A 13,504-nucleotide genomic window follows, 5' to 3' on the forward strand; every position below is an offset into this window, starting at 1 on the left:
TAATTGTTATTCACAAAATTTTCGAAAATACTTTTGAACTTATCCAATTAGACATAAAAAGATATTTAGGTATATTCATTTTTTTTATAGAAAAAATTATTTCTTTTTTATATCAACTTGAGTGTAGACTGTAGAGTGTCGTTTCAGGTGTTACGTTCCGTCTTTAACTACTGGATCCTCAAGACCAATTGATGTGGAATAATTCCAAATTGTCAAGTTGGACCACTGCATTGGATAGTGAACGGATCATTTTCACTTGGCCCCGAGGAGGAAGAAAGGAGCCTTGGGCGGGTATGTTAGTTAACATTCATACCTATTACGTCCATGTGACAGTTATGTATATATATCTTCAATACAAAGAGATTCCTTAGTTCCTCCCACTAGACGGGTTAGCCAATCACTTACGGAATTTTATTCTATCCTCTTAGAACAACTTCGTAATTTTTCTTGGATTTCCCATTGGGTTGTTTTTTATTCTCCCAACCTTTTCAATCTTCTTCCCTTTTCCCAGGGGTCTTGTCCTACAATGTTGCCTCAAATCCAATCAAAAGCGCATTCACCTTTCCCTGCTTAAAAGTTATATGATGTACCTCATTTCTATGGAAAAAATATTCGCCAGAATAAAAAAAATATCTATTGTACCCAAAAAATCTAAGAAACCATATAAGCTATATGAATCACTAGGGCTTCGCCCATGTGATTGAACTTTAATATCTATCCTTTCTTTTACTTTTTACATATAATATATGATCAAAGAATGAAAATACATGTATAAAAAAAAATAATCAAGCACTTAAAAATAATAGGAAGAAGGCAAGAGGTAAAGTGAGGGTCCATTTATAGAAACCGGTTTCCAACCCAACGGCAGCGTTTAATGAATTCTGAGACTGCAACAAAGAACTAAAAGTAAAGTTTGGGTTAGAGCCGTAAAGAGCTTGGACTCCTGCCACGTCATCAATTCTCAAGTCAACCTTCTTTCTCCTGGGGCTGAGGCTCGGGTACATGACCGCTTCCTTCACCGAAGAGTGACCCAACCCAAGCACGTGACCTATCTCGTGCGTCGCCACAGATTCCAAATCAACGGCAACCCTCGACTCTTCGCGCTCGAAATCAACGGACCACGTTTCCGCCGCATCCAAATGGAATCTCCCATTCTGAGGGGAGAACGCGTGCGCCAAAACGCCTAAAACACCGTCGAACGGTTCTCCGTCGCCGTGATCCCCGAGGTAAAACCCGATCGTGATGTCAGCCCTATCGTACTCCGGCGTCTCCTGGAAACTCACCGGAATCACCGACGCCCACCGCGCGAACGCACGCTCGAACACCGCTCGGATTTCCGGCAAGCTCACGCGGTCGATCATGTTATACGGAGAAAAAGCATACGTGAGAGTCATCGGAGTTCCGCGCGTCCACCGCGGCTTCCCGTTGAAGTAAGCGAAGCGACGCGTGGCGTGTAATCCGTGCGGTGCGGCGTCGGAGACGCCGCACCTCGGCGCCACAATCGCGGAAATCGTGTCGGAGTCGAGTTTTCCGGTGACTGGCAAGCCGAGGCGTTTCTGGAAACGGACGAGAGCGGACTCGAATTGAGAATCGAAGGTGTCTGTGAAATTCGGCGTCGTTTCGGGGAGGGAGAGGTAACCGAAGCGGTGGAAGTATTTTTTCAGTTCCGCCATGCCGCTGACGTGGCTACCTCGCTCTGCGTGTAGGAATTTCGAGAAATCGTGCCACGTGGCGTTGTGCGTTACGGTTTTTTCAGTTTCGGTGGTTACCACGGTTACGGACTCGGGTACGATCCTGGCGGGAAAGCAAGGGCGCCAAAGGAAGAGGGTCATGCAGAGGAAGTACAAGTTGAAGTAACGGAAAAACGGAAACATAACTATTCGTTCGTTATGTTGCGAGGGAACAAACGAACGAAGAGCTCAATTATTAAGCCTCGAATAAAAAGAGAGGTTATGGAGAAACGGAATATGTGATAAGCGGTATTATCATAAACTGTGAGTTTAGAATCATATATATGTATGCGTATGGAGTTTGTCTTTGGTGTGATCCAAGTTAATTAGCTAGGCTGATAAAGATAAGAAGATTCTGCCTTTTTGGACGGGAGAAGATCGTGACTTTTTTTTTTTCAACTGTGATGATGGTGGGTAAACTGCTATTTAAATTATATATATTTTTATTTGTTTGCCTCGGGTTGTTGTTGTGTGACTGATTGAAATTGCAGAGCAAACCGGATATGAATCGGATACGGTTTCTTCGAGTTTAGTTGGGTTGAAGAACTAGACTTATGTTGGTTGACCGAATTTGGTGGTGCCGAATGGTTTTTGCTTGTGTGATACGACAAATACTTGATATTTGAGAAATAACTACACAATGTGTGACAAATAATGCCTCCTCGCCTTAATTCCTCTATTAAAACTCTTTTTTTATATATAAGGTGCCCTACAACAATAGATTGATGTTTGCAAATAATTTAATGATATTTGAATATGTAGGATGACCGGGGATCGATCACTTACTTATCCATTCACAGGCAAGGCATGAATCACAACTTAGCCTATTATTGGAATTGTCTTTTGGGTTTGTCCATTTCATAGTAAGTTCAAATTTTGATGAAGCTAACAAGAAAGTGCTGCGAGTCTGGCCTATAAGAGCAGATTTCTATGTTCAACGAAACGCAAATGGTCGAACATAAGTAGTTTAGGTCAAGTCCTCCAAAAGAGGTGGTTTCTATTGCATCCCCTGTCCTCATCATTATTTACTATTCTTTCTATGATTCTATATATCTCTCATTTCCACCCCCACAATACCCGTATTTCACGAGGAAGATCTTCTAAATTCTCAGAGAAAAATAAATTGAAATTAATACAAGTAATAATAATTGAAAACATAATGAATGATTGTATTATATGGAGTAGAAACAGATCAATCAAGGATTACGCTGTTAGGTCAAACAGTAAAACAGGATGATCAGGGTCAACGCAACCTAGCGTAACTATGGAGTCAAATGGATTTTGTTACATAATTATACTTTAATAAATACTTAGATTATAGCACGTAAGGTAAGCACACTTTAAACCTACCAGGATTTGTTGCATTTTTATCAAAATTGTGTTAGGTACATTCAGATTGAAGTTGGGAAGATGACCAAAATTAGAGATGGTTTAGTATTTTACTTCTTGTTCATGACTTGCGTTATTGTTTTATTATAAGGAGGGTTAAGGTCCAAGTGATGTATATATTGGTTTTCAATTCGCCATTAGGTTTATCTAGATGATGGAAGTGTCACTAGCCCTACATGAATTATTTTTCTCGTTGTCATTTCGTAATATAGAGGGTCCTATTTTTTCTCTCTTGCGCACACTAGGGTTGGGGTTGCTTTCGCGGCCTAATTTTCTAATTTGATTTTCCATTCCAATAATAATGTTTCAACGCTGTTGCTATTGTGATGACGAACAAACGCTTGAAAGTTGAAACCCTGTTACCGGAGCCAGAAACGAACACATAAGCAACGTAAAATAAAGAGGGCGAAAAAATGAGAAAAAAATCTGAAAAGTTATCAAGAAAATGAGATAAACGAACGAAAATAAAAGGTAAAATCAGGAAAAATTCAAATAAGACATCAAATAGAGATTTCGATGTCGTGCAATGCGAGCGTGCATGCATCATCAAGGGATAGATAAAACTAAGAAATAAATTCAAACAAATAAAGTGAGAAATGTAATTAAAAAAGGGAAATTAAATAACTCAATCTAAGATCACATGCATGCAGAACGAAGCAAATTTAAGAGAAAAATTACTCACCACCAGACCCCCCCCAACAGCCCTATTAAAAAACAACACACTTAAAGTCACGCACACCAAACAAAAAATACCTATACAACATGAAGTAGAAATCTCAGTCTAAAACATAACGTATGACGTGTGTATCGTTCGAATCAATTGAAAAATAAATCTTCACCCTCAGTGGAAAAAATCTTAGTAATTCTTATCAATGTGCAATGAATCAGTAAAACATAATAGAAACACAAACGTAGGCGTGGCAAACCTGCCATGATTTTGAAAGCCACGTTGTAAATGTAACGTTCAATCGCGTAATTATTAAATTTGAAGACTTGTGCTTTTTTGTTGATTACGGATAGAAAATTTTGTTTTTGGAGCATCTATTCATTCCTTTCCGGTTTCCACTTACAGTCACACACAAACATATATATATATATATATAACGTATCAAATGAGAATCATCACATGAATAAAAATGAAAAGTTATGATCAGAATGGTCATCATGGTGTGGAGGTGGTCATAGTGCTTATATATTTTAAAATGACATAAATTAAATCTTTGGATATTTGATTTTTTTTTAATTTTAATTTTAATTTTTAATCCTAACGATTGAGATTGATCATTTTCATTTTCACATAAGATGATCATTCTCATATGTAATATATATACATATATTAAAAATACTTAAAAAGATAGATTAATTTTACAAAAATTGATTAAATTAAAAATTAGTTGATAATTCATGGTATTATTTTATTTTGACAAACAATATTTTTTTAAAATATAAGCAAAAGATCATTACTAAATAGTAGTAACATATTAACAAATACTCTCATTGATTCTATCTCTTTTTTTAGACTTATATAACTTTTAATTAACATCATCAATGAATATCAAATGTCAAACTTTTAGATATAAATCACTTAAAAGTAGTTTATTATTCTCTTAAAAAAAAGTACTTTATTATTATTGTCCGTTTAAATGTATTTTTTAATTTCTTCTAACTGATTTTTAGGAGTTTGAATGTCCAATTTAAGACTTAACATATTTAAGCCTTGGATGTATAATTTTATATAACTCAAAACAGATAGCAATATCTAATTATTAATGTTTGTTGATTCTCCATTATTTATTGTCTAAGTGCAACCAAGCTATATTGCCTTGTTTCTTGTTTCATCCTCCCAAGGATTCTCAATCAAGGAGTGCCATGATCATGGTCAATTGGTCATTAACTCATCATGGTGGGGAATAATACTTCCAATAATCTTAGTTTTAGCCTTCGGTCTTGACATCTTGAGAGTTTGATTTATATATTCTGGGTTCATTGATAAAAGTAGCACACAGCAGTAGGCCCGGCCATAAAAGCCCAATCAAGTAGTTGGATTTGGATAGGCCTAACTTATTTCACTTTGGGCAATTGTTTTGTGCACCCATTGTTCTAGTACACCCAGCTTGTAAATTCTGATAGTACTCCCACTAATAAACATATGGATTCATAATCCGTAAGAATATGCTTATGGATTTTTAATCCGTAAGAGTAAGTTTATAGATTCGTAATCCATAAGAGAGTTATGAATTCATAATTCATTTACGAATTCATAATCCGTAAACTTATGGACGTTCTAACCAACTGAACTAATAACTTAATTATATTATAAAATAATTAATGTCGTTATATATAACACTAAAATTTTTAATGTATATTTAATGCATATGTAAATTTACATATGCATTAAATATACATTAGAAATTTTGGTGTTATATATAGTGACATTAATTATTTTATAACATAATTGGCCTATTAACTCAATTGGTTAGAGCGTCATGATAATAACCTGAGAGTTATAGGTTCGAATCCTGCATGAGTCAATAATTTGTAAAACATTACGAATCCATATGTTATTATTAGCAGAGATACTTTCGGAATTTATAATAATTGTCTAGGTATACTAAAAGAACACTGGGTCACAAAGCAATTTCCTTGACTTTGGTATATTCTAAAAGTTTTGACTAGAATAGGTCCATTTAGAGAAAAGAACCTCATATTTTTTGGAAATGGATCCATTTCGAAAAATGAATTTTTTGGAAAATCACCGAGCAGTTGCTTCCTCTACCTTTTTAACCTTTTGTGAAAATTGAAAATGTAATTTTACACTTCAGATTAAGAGCAGTATTGCAGTAAGCAATTATGGAGTGCAAGAAGCAACTGCGAAAATGACCGAATGGAATCCGGCCCAAATTCAACAACACAAATAAATCTGCACTATTTTATTTAGTTTAATTAAATTTTGAAACCAGGAGCTAAACAATTTTTTGGAATCTGTCGTTTATAAATGTGTTACAAAAGGCATTGGTAACACTCCTCTGAAATTATACCACGTGTGCCACTCAAGAGGTTAACTACACCATTAATTATTATTAGTTTCCGCTAAAAAGAAATTAGCTTCCACTCATTATTGGTTTTCTAATTATATTTTTGGCTTTAGGCTACTAATGAATGACTGCCTTAGTGCCACCATCGAGTACTTGGGTCCATCTTCTGTTTAAAAGCGCAAGAAGAACGAACGGTGGTGAATCTAGAATATGATACTAACTTTAGCACCCACTAAACTTTTGTAGTTTAAACTTTAAAGTGAACCATGAGAGTGGCACATTTCTTCGATTTTCTTTTCTTTGTCCCTTTGAGCAAAGGATCGAACACATTTTACGTGTTATATGGATCAAGGAATTTTCCATTTTCAGGGATTAGAAGCTGTAAATTTATGCCACCAAAAGGATAACGAAATCAGGGTTAAAGAGTTCGCAGTGCACGTGCGAGTGTATATGTTTATATATGGCGGAAAACATCCTGTGTAACTAAATATATTAAGAAATTCCAGCAACAATACGCACTCAATTAGGCATCTTAAAAGCTTAAAATAATATTAAAAACACTTTTAAATGATTGTGTCTAGTCTAATAGACATGTGTTTATATATGTAAAAAATAATTAACATGATTTATTTTAGCAAGATTAAAATTGATTTTAAATAAAATTTATATTTTTAGTAAAATGTATTTTAAGATTAAAAATAACTCTAATATGAAATAGGAAGATCCTAATTATAAAAGAGAATTGATTGTAAAAAATTCCTTTCTAGAAAATAAAGCAATATAAAGAGTGAGTTGCACATAGAGCAGTGGTCCTATTCTGGGAATCTGATTGTCGTTATCGTAAAGGAGACGTTAAATAAAGTCCCTCCTTAAATCGTCTTGTAGCTGCTGTCGTGTTTTTGTCCGCCCAGAGGTTTGCAATTGTTTGTATAATATCCCTCTATTGCCAATTAAAATTGAATCACGTCGTTTTTCTTTGAGACAACTAGCTAGCAACTCACCAATAACCAAAACAAAAGATATAGATTGGTACCACAATATTCTTTGTTCCTTTTCAAATCATAATGACAGGATTAAACTAGATTTGGTGCTGACAAAACACAAAACAAAACAATAGTGATGGGCAGTATATTATAGCTCAAATGCATGTTACGCCACATACATTTATTTCTTAAACCTCTCATTTCTTGCGGAATTGAAAGAAATTGCAACTCACATGGCAGTGCAGAAATTCATTAATTGTCATATTTGGTAATTGTCTCGGCTTAAATCAATCCTCCTCATACCAGCTAGACATCTCGTAGCCCTAACCATATCTCTTAATAAATGACAGGCAGGCGAAGGTAACAAGATGAGAGAGGTGCCATATACAGTACATGATGCATATCCACCATAAGAAATTTTATGTTAAAAATAACAACAAATGTCAAATAACATATAATTTGGGTCATGTATATATACATTTATATATACACACTATTTCTAATATTTAAAGGTGGGATTTATAATACAATATTTCATTTAATCAGTAGAAACAAACACACATGGATTAGATTGGTTATAATAGAAGGAATTGATCCTCATAGTATAGTAAACCAAGATATTATTATTATTATTATTATTAAGAGAAGTATTGATATTTAATATCTTGATGAATACTTTGAATGGAAATATATATTTTGTTTTTAACACAATGGAGAATAAAAATTCCACATTCCTAGGTAGTCTGCGGTTGATTCTGCTTTTCAGTTTTTCAGATTCAGGGCTTGTTTCAACCGGGACAAATATCGTTTCCAGCAACACTGATCCATCCTCCTGCACGAATCACGTTATAATTATTCCCTTCTTCTCCTTTTGCTTCCACACCGTTCGAAAATTAAGTAATAAAACTAATTCGCCACAGTTTGGTTTGTTTCGTGAATGGGATCAGATCTGTAGGCCCACGTTTTTCATTTTCATTTTTAAAAGAGAGAGAGAGAGAGCAGTGTGATTTTCTTTCTTTCCTTTTGAGGAAACGACAATTCTGTGTTGCCTCCATATCCGTGCTTACTCACTAAACTGTTCTTCAACCATAAAGACCCTACTAATTTAGGGTTCCTATACTTGTTTTTGTGTTGGGGAGAGGATGTGAGGGTTTGTTTCTTGTAAGGTAAAAACAATGGGTGTGGGTGTGGGTTTGGAGAAGTTGAGCTTATTATCGACGACGAACCTGGCCGTGTTAGCTCAAGCGAACAACAAATGCAGCAGCAGCAGGAAGCACGTGTGTTGGAGATCATCCACCACGACCACGACGCCGTTTCAGCAGCAGCGGAAGCCGATCTCTTGGTCTGTGATGTGCGGCTTCATGCTATTTGGGCTGGGCCTCATTTCGCTCTTGACTGGCCACATGGCCTCTGATCTCGAATGGTACTCTCACCGTCGCTCTCTCTACTCTACAATGGTCAGTCATTTCTCATTCTTGCAATAATAATAATCACAATGTGATGTGAGTGAGGGGTTGTGAATGTTTGGGTTTTGCATGTGAATTAATGTTTTGTTAGGATGGGAGCTATCGTGCGCCAATCGATGTTTGGAAATCCCAGTATTCTAAATATTACTACGGATGCGCTGAAAGGGGACGCGGTTATGCTCGTGAGTTTCTTCTTCATCCTCTCACCACTCCCAATTTCGTTCAACAATTGCAATTCGCTGTTTTCTTGTGCCAGAATTTAAGCCCTTTGGTGAATCGTTTAATGTTTTCTCTTTGTTTGGAGCACTCACTTGTTTTTTTTGCTGAGCTTGAGCTATGCCTGTGAACGAAAGGCTGGACTGATCAATTTTAGGGTGTAGGATGTTTTTTATGTGGCTTAAGGGATGCGTGAATAGATTGAATTGAAGGGTTTTGTTTTATATTTTGATTTTGATTAGTTTGTTCATGAATGAAGTCTTTAAGATCGGGCCGAGGTATATATATACTAACTTTTCCGTCTGTTATCTTCTCTCTTATTTTGGTAACCGGATAATGTAGCTGCTGTGCCTGAGAGGATGTCAAATGGCTACTTGCTTATTGGTACTAGTGGAGGATTGAACCAACAAAGAACTGGGGTGAGTGGGACATAAGTTTCATCATAGGCTACATTATGGTCATTTGTGTTTTGTGTATGATCTGCTGTCTTAGTTGCTCGCCTCGCCTACCGATTAAAAGCATGAAAATGATAAGAGTTTTTATGCAATTTTCTCTTTAGTCGGTTGACTCTGATTCTGTTGTTTTCACAAAATATGAGGGTCTGTTAGTTTCCTAGTCAGGCTCATAATTTTATATATTTTTAAAAATAAAAATGAACAAGTTCTTTCTATGGAAATGACACTCATCATGTTCCTGCATCCAGATAACAGATGCTGTTGTTGTTGCCCGAATTCTTAATGCCACACTAGTAGTACCGGAGTTGGATCATCATTCTTATTGGAAGGATGACAGGTAATTTGCAGTTCCTTTGACGCATTCACCATGAGAATCAAGTTTGTTGGTTCATTTAATAAAAGGCATTTTTGTTTGAATACAGTGACTTCATCCATATTTTCGATGTTGATTGGTTCATTTCTTATCTCGCAAAAGATGTTACTATTGTTAAAAGAGTTCCTGATAAGTTCATGCGGTCAATGGAGAAACCACCATATACAATGCGTGTCCCAAGGAAATCAGAGCCTGATTATTATCTTGATCAAGTTTTGCCTATACTTTTGAGACGACAGGTATAGACACTTGTTATCGATACATATTTGAACTTTTTTAATTCACTAGATGTTTTGATTCATTAAATAACTCTCCTGGTGAAGCATTAGTTGCTAGTTTTTGTCAATTTACAGAATGTCTCTGAATTTGGCTGAGGTAACTAACTAACATGTAGGAGATTTTACAGGTTGTTCAATTGACAAAATTTGACTACAGACTTGCAAATAACCTTGATGATGAGCTACAAAAACTACGTTGCCGCGTTAATTTTCATGCTTTGAGATTTACAAAACCTATACAAGAACTTGGTCAAAGAATTGTTATGAGAATGCAAAAGATGGCACCGCGTTTCATAGCAGTCCATTTGAGGTTTGTTTGATGTTTCCCATTCCACAACTTCTTTATAAGTGTTTTGAAATTTAAAAGTTATTGCAATTGGAAGTGTTTGTTTACTTGTACTTTGGGGTTTATGGAAGGGAACCCCTCAAATTCAACTTTCTCATGTTACTTAATAATAGCAATAAAAACAACTTCATGTTTCACTCAAAAGTATGAAATAGAATAAATTACATAAGAGTTTGGGAGGCGAGGAGGATCCATGTTAATTGACACTAACCACAGAAATCATGATTGGTTTATGACAGGTTTGAACCAGATATGCTAGCATTTTCAGGTTGTTATTTTGGTGGGGGAGAAAAAGAGAGACGTGAGCTTGGTGAAATCAGAAAAAGGTGGACAACATTACCTGTAAGACTACAATCCATTGACTTCTAATGGACAAATATAATTCATTCAACTAACAAGATTGTAACATTTTGTCCTTTCTTAACCATTCTGACTTTCTGGAAGATATTGAAACCTACATTGTTTCTTGGCGCATTGCCTGATATGCTTTCTAAGTACAAATTATTTTTTGCCATATATATAAGACTTCTTAAAGTTGAAACTAATTAACTTTATGCTGATATGAAATGAATGAGTTTTTTCCTCACTCTTGAATCATGATAAAACAGGATTTGAGCCCAGATGGAGAACGGAAGCGAGGGAAATGTCCTCTTAGTCCTCATGAAGTGGGTTTGATGCTGCGGGCACTTGGCTTTTCAAATGACACATACCTCTATGTTGCGTCAGGAGAAGTATATGGAGGGGAAGAAACTATGCAGCCTCTCAGAGATCTTTTTCCCAACATCTATACAAAGGAGATGCTAGCTGAGGAAGAGCTGAAACCTTTCCTTCCATTCTCTTCCCGCCTTGCTGCTATTGACTACATTGTTTGTGATGAAAGTGATGTATTTGTTACTAACAACAATGGTAACATGGCAAAGATTCTCGCAGGTCGAAGGTAATAATATATAAAATCTTTTTAATATCCTCCTTTTGTTTGTTTAATACATTGATGAACTTATTTCTAAAAGTTAAACTAAATACAATGAACAAATTATCATCCAGAACTTGTAATGGAAATGCTAGAATCATAAATATGATTAATCTTTTATGGCATGTAGCTACTATGTTGCATTATTTACTCTTGAATTATATTCCAAATAGGTGGGAAAGCATTATTTAATCTTTTATGGTTTTACTTGGATTTGGGAAAGCATGTTGTATTTTATGCTACTTATTCACTGGTAGTCTTGTTGAAAGAAAAGGGATAAATTATACATTTTGGATCATCTGGAATCATGAACTTCAAAATTGTTGGAAGAATCAGAGTATATGATGTAGGTTGGGTTAAAGATGGTTTAGGTAATGATGCAATGTCTACAAATATGGTAAGATCTATATCCTATTTCTTCCCCACCTTTTGTTGATTACAATACTAACTCTCACGACTTGAAAATGTTGGAGGGCAGTTGTTATTGTGCTAGGAACCTCAATTGCATTTTGTGTTGTTTGGAATTAGCAAACTGAGTTATAACTATAGGGACTATTTTGGCAAGTTTCAAGAAAAATTGAGATTGTGTAATATATTTGCATAGACGACAATGTGCTTTGCTAAGGACCATTTTCCTAGCACGGTTTAGATCTTTGGCGGCTTCATTTTAACTGAAAATAGCTGAACCCATTGAAAAGCCAAATCTGATATGCTGTGGATGGTAGAATTAACATTGAAGTCAAATATTGTATAGTTGCATGTTACAAAAAACAACTACTTTGCTTTTATTCAGGCATTTAAGCTAGACTTGATTAACGTACTAATCTTCTGCCAATATTTGTTTTTCCCAAGGGTCAATATTGAGGAGATTTCAATGTTCTCATTTACAAATAGGCAGCCATGTAGTTGATTTCAGTTATCTTTTGCTAAAGCAAAAGTGGTCTTGTGAAAAGTATAACGTGTTTCAGGAGGTTTCCTGTAAAGCCTGTGCTTTCCTCAGCTCTTTTTCATAAACACAAAATTCGAAACTTGATGCTAATAGCAATTCCTTCAGGGTCTCTTTATTGTTATTTGTAATGCACATGAGCTACTGTGCATAATGCTTGCTTTTACTGACTAACATATTATCTTCCTATTCATTTATTTTTGGCTAATGTGCCTCCTGTTAACCTTTCATTTTGTTTACAATAGGAGATATATGGGTCACAAAAGAACAATCAGACCAAATGCAAAGAAGCTTAGCACGCTATTGGCGGGAAGGCATCAAATGGACTGGGATACCTTTGCCAAAAAGGTTAAGTCATGCCAGAGAGGATTCATGGGAGAGCCAGATGAGATGAGACCTGGACGAGGTGAATTTCATGAATTTCCAAGCTCTTGCGTGTGCAGGAGACCATATGTGGATGAAGAACTCAGCAAAGAGGTATACCGTTCCCCTAAACTCGTTGCAATTAACCTTACTGCAAAAGCTTATTCCTCGTCGAATGGAATTAGAAGAGGCAGGACATGATGCAGTAGTTACCTTGAACCATGGAGGTTATATCTAGCGGGGCGAAAGAAAATCAGTGTTGTCTCTCGCTCTGTTAATGCCAACTGAACGTCAATTGAAAATTGAATGCTATGGCAATGCGTCCATTTTCACACAATTGATCTCTGTAAATCATCAGGGGAGGGGTTCTTAGGTGGGTGGCTCAGTTTAGGACCTAAGGACGTCAATGCGTTGCAAAGTGTAGATATATATAATATAATATTATAATATATGCTTAGCTTAGATTGCTTTCAATCTTTTTTCGCCACAATGTCATACAAATTTGAGTTAGACATTTTCTCCTATTCTATCAGCTTAATCTATTTTTGTCAACTAATTAATTCAGATATATTAAATTCATTGATCAGGTGCAACTTCATATGGAAAAATAGAAATTGAAAAATCATAAAAACTCAAATCAGATACATAAATAAGAGTGTATTAAGCGAAAATTCTTGGATGTTTTGGGAAATAATAACAGTAAGGTAGACTATATATATTTTAAACAAATCAATTGTTATTTTTATTGAATGTTTGTCAACAAATTAATAATTACGCTATGAATTTTAAATTACTATTAAAATCAACAATCTTATCACAAGATAATTCTATACTTTATTTTAATTAATTAAATTCTTAATAATAATTCATCTTGATTTTAAAATTGAAATTCATTCTTTTCATGCTCTCAACTATCATACTAGATTTACAATTGCAGACTGTATTAATGGTTAA

General features: G+C 35.3%; 2 protein-coding genes across 2 annotated transcripts; one reads left to right on the top strand and one right to left on the bottom strand.

The window, feature by feature from the left end:
- Positions 1 to 150: 150 nt before the first annotated feature.
- On the bottom strand, positions 151 to 2,317 carry LOC100812714 (metalloendoproteinase 1-MMP). Its single transcript, XM_003538692.5, has one exon. The coding sequence runs from the start codon at positions 1,872 to 1,874 to the stop codon at positions 786 to 788; it is 1,089 nt and encodes a 362-aa protein (XP_003538740.1). The 5' UTR covers positions 1,875 to 2,317; the 3' UTR covers positions 151 to 785.
- Positions 2,318 to 7,861: 5,544 nt separating this feature from the next.
- LOC100813253 (O-fucosyltransferase 29) lies at positions 7,862 to 13,072 on the top strand. The gene is made up of 9 exons (XM_003538693.5): positions 7,862 to 8,594; positions 8,695 to 8,785; positions 9,162 to 9,238; positions 9,523 to 9,611; positions 9,697 to 9,886; positions 10,054 to 10,235; positions 10,511 to 10,613; positions 10,880 to 11,208; positions 12,433 to 13,072. The coding sequence occupies exons 1-9, from the start codon at positions 8,313 to 8,315 to the stop codon at positions 12,749 to 12,751; spliced, it is 1,662 nt and encodes a 553-aa protein (XP_003538741.1). The 5' UTR covers positions 7,862 to 8,312; the 3' UTR covers positions 12,752 to 13,072.
- The last annotated feature ends 432 nt before the right edge of the window (positions 13,073 to 13,504 follow it).

The sequence above is a fragment of the Glycine max genome, chromosome 11 (genome assembly GCF_000004515.6).
Source record: "Glycine max cultivar Williams 82 chromosome 11, Glycine_max_v4.0, whole genome shotgun sequence".
Classification (NCBI taxonomy): domain Eukaryota; kingdom Viridiplantae; phylum Streptophyta; class Magnoliopsida; order Fabales; family Fabaceae; genus Glycine; species Glycine max.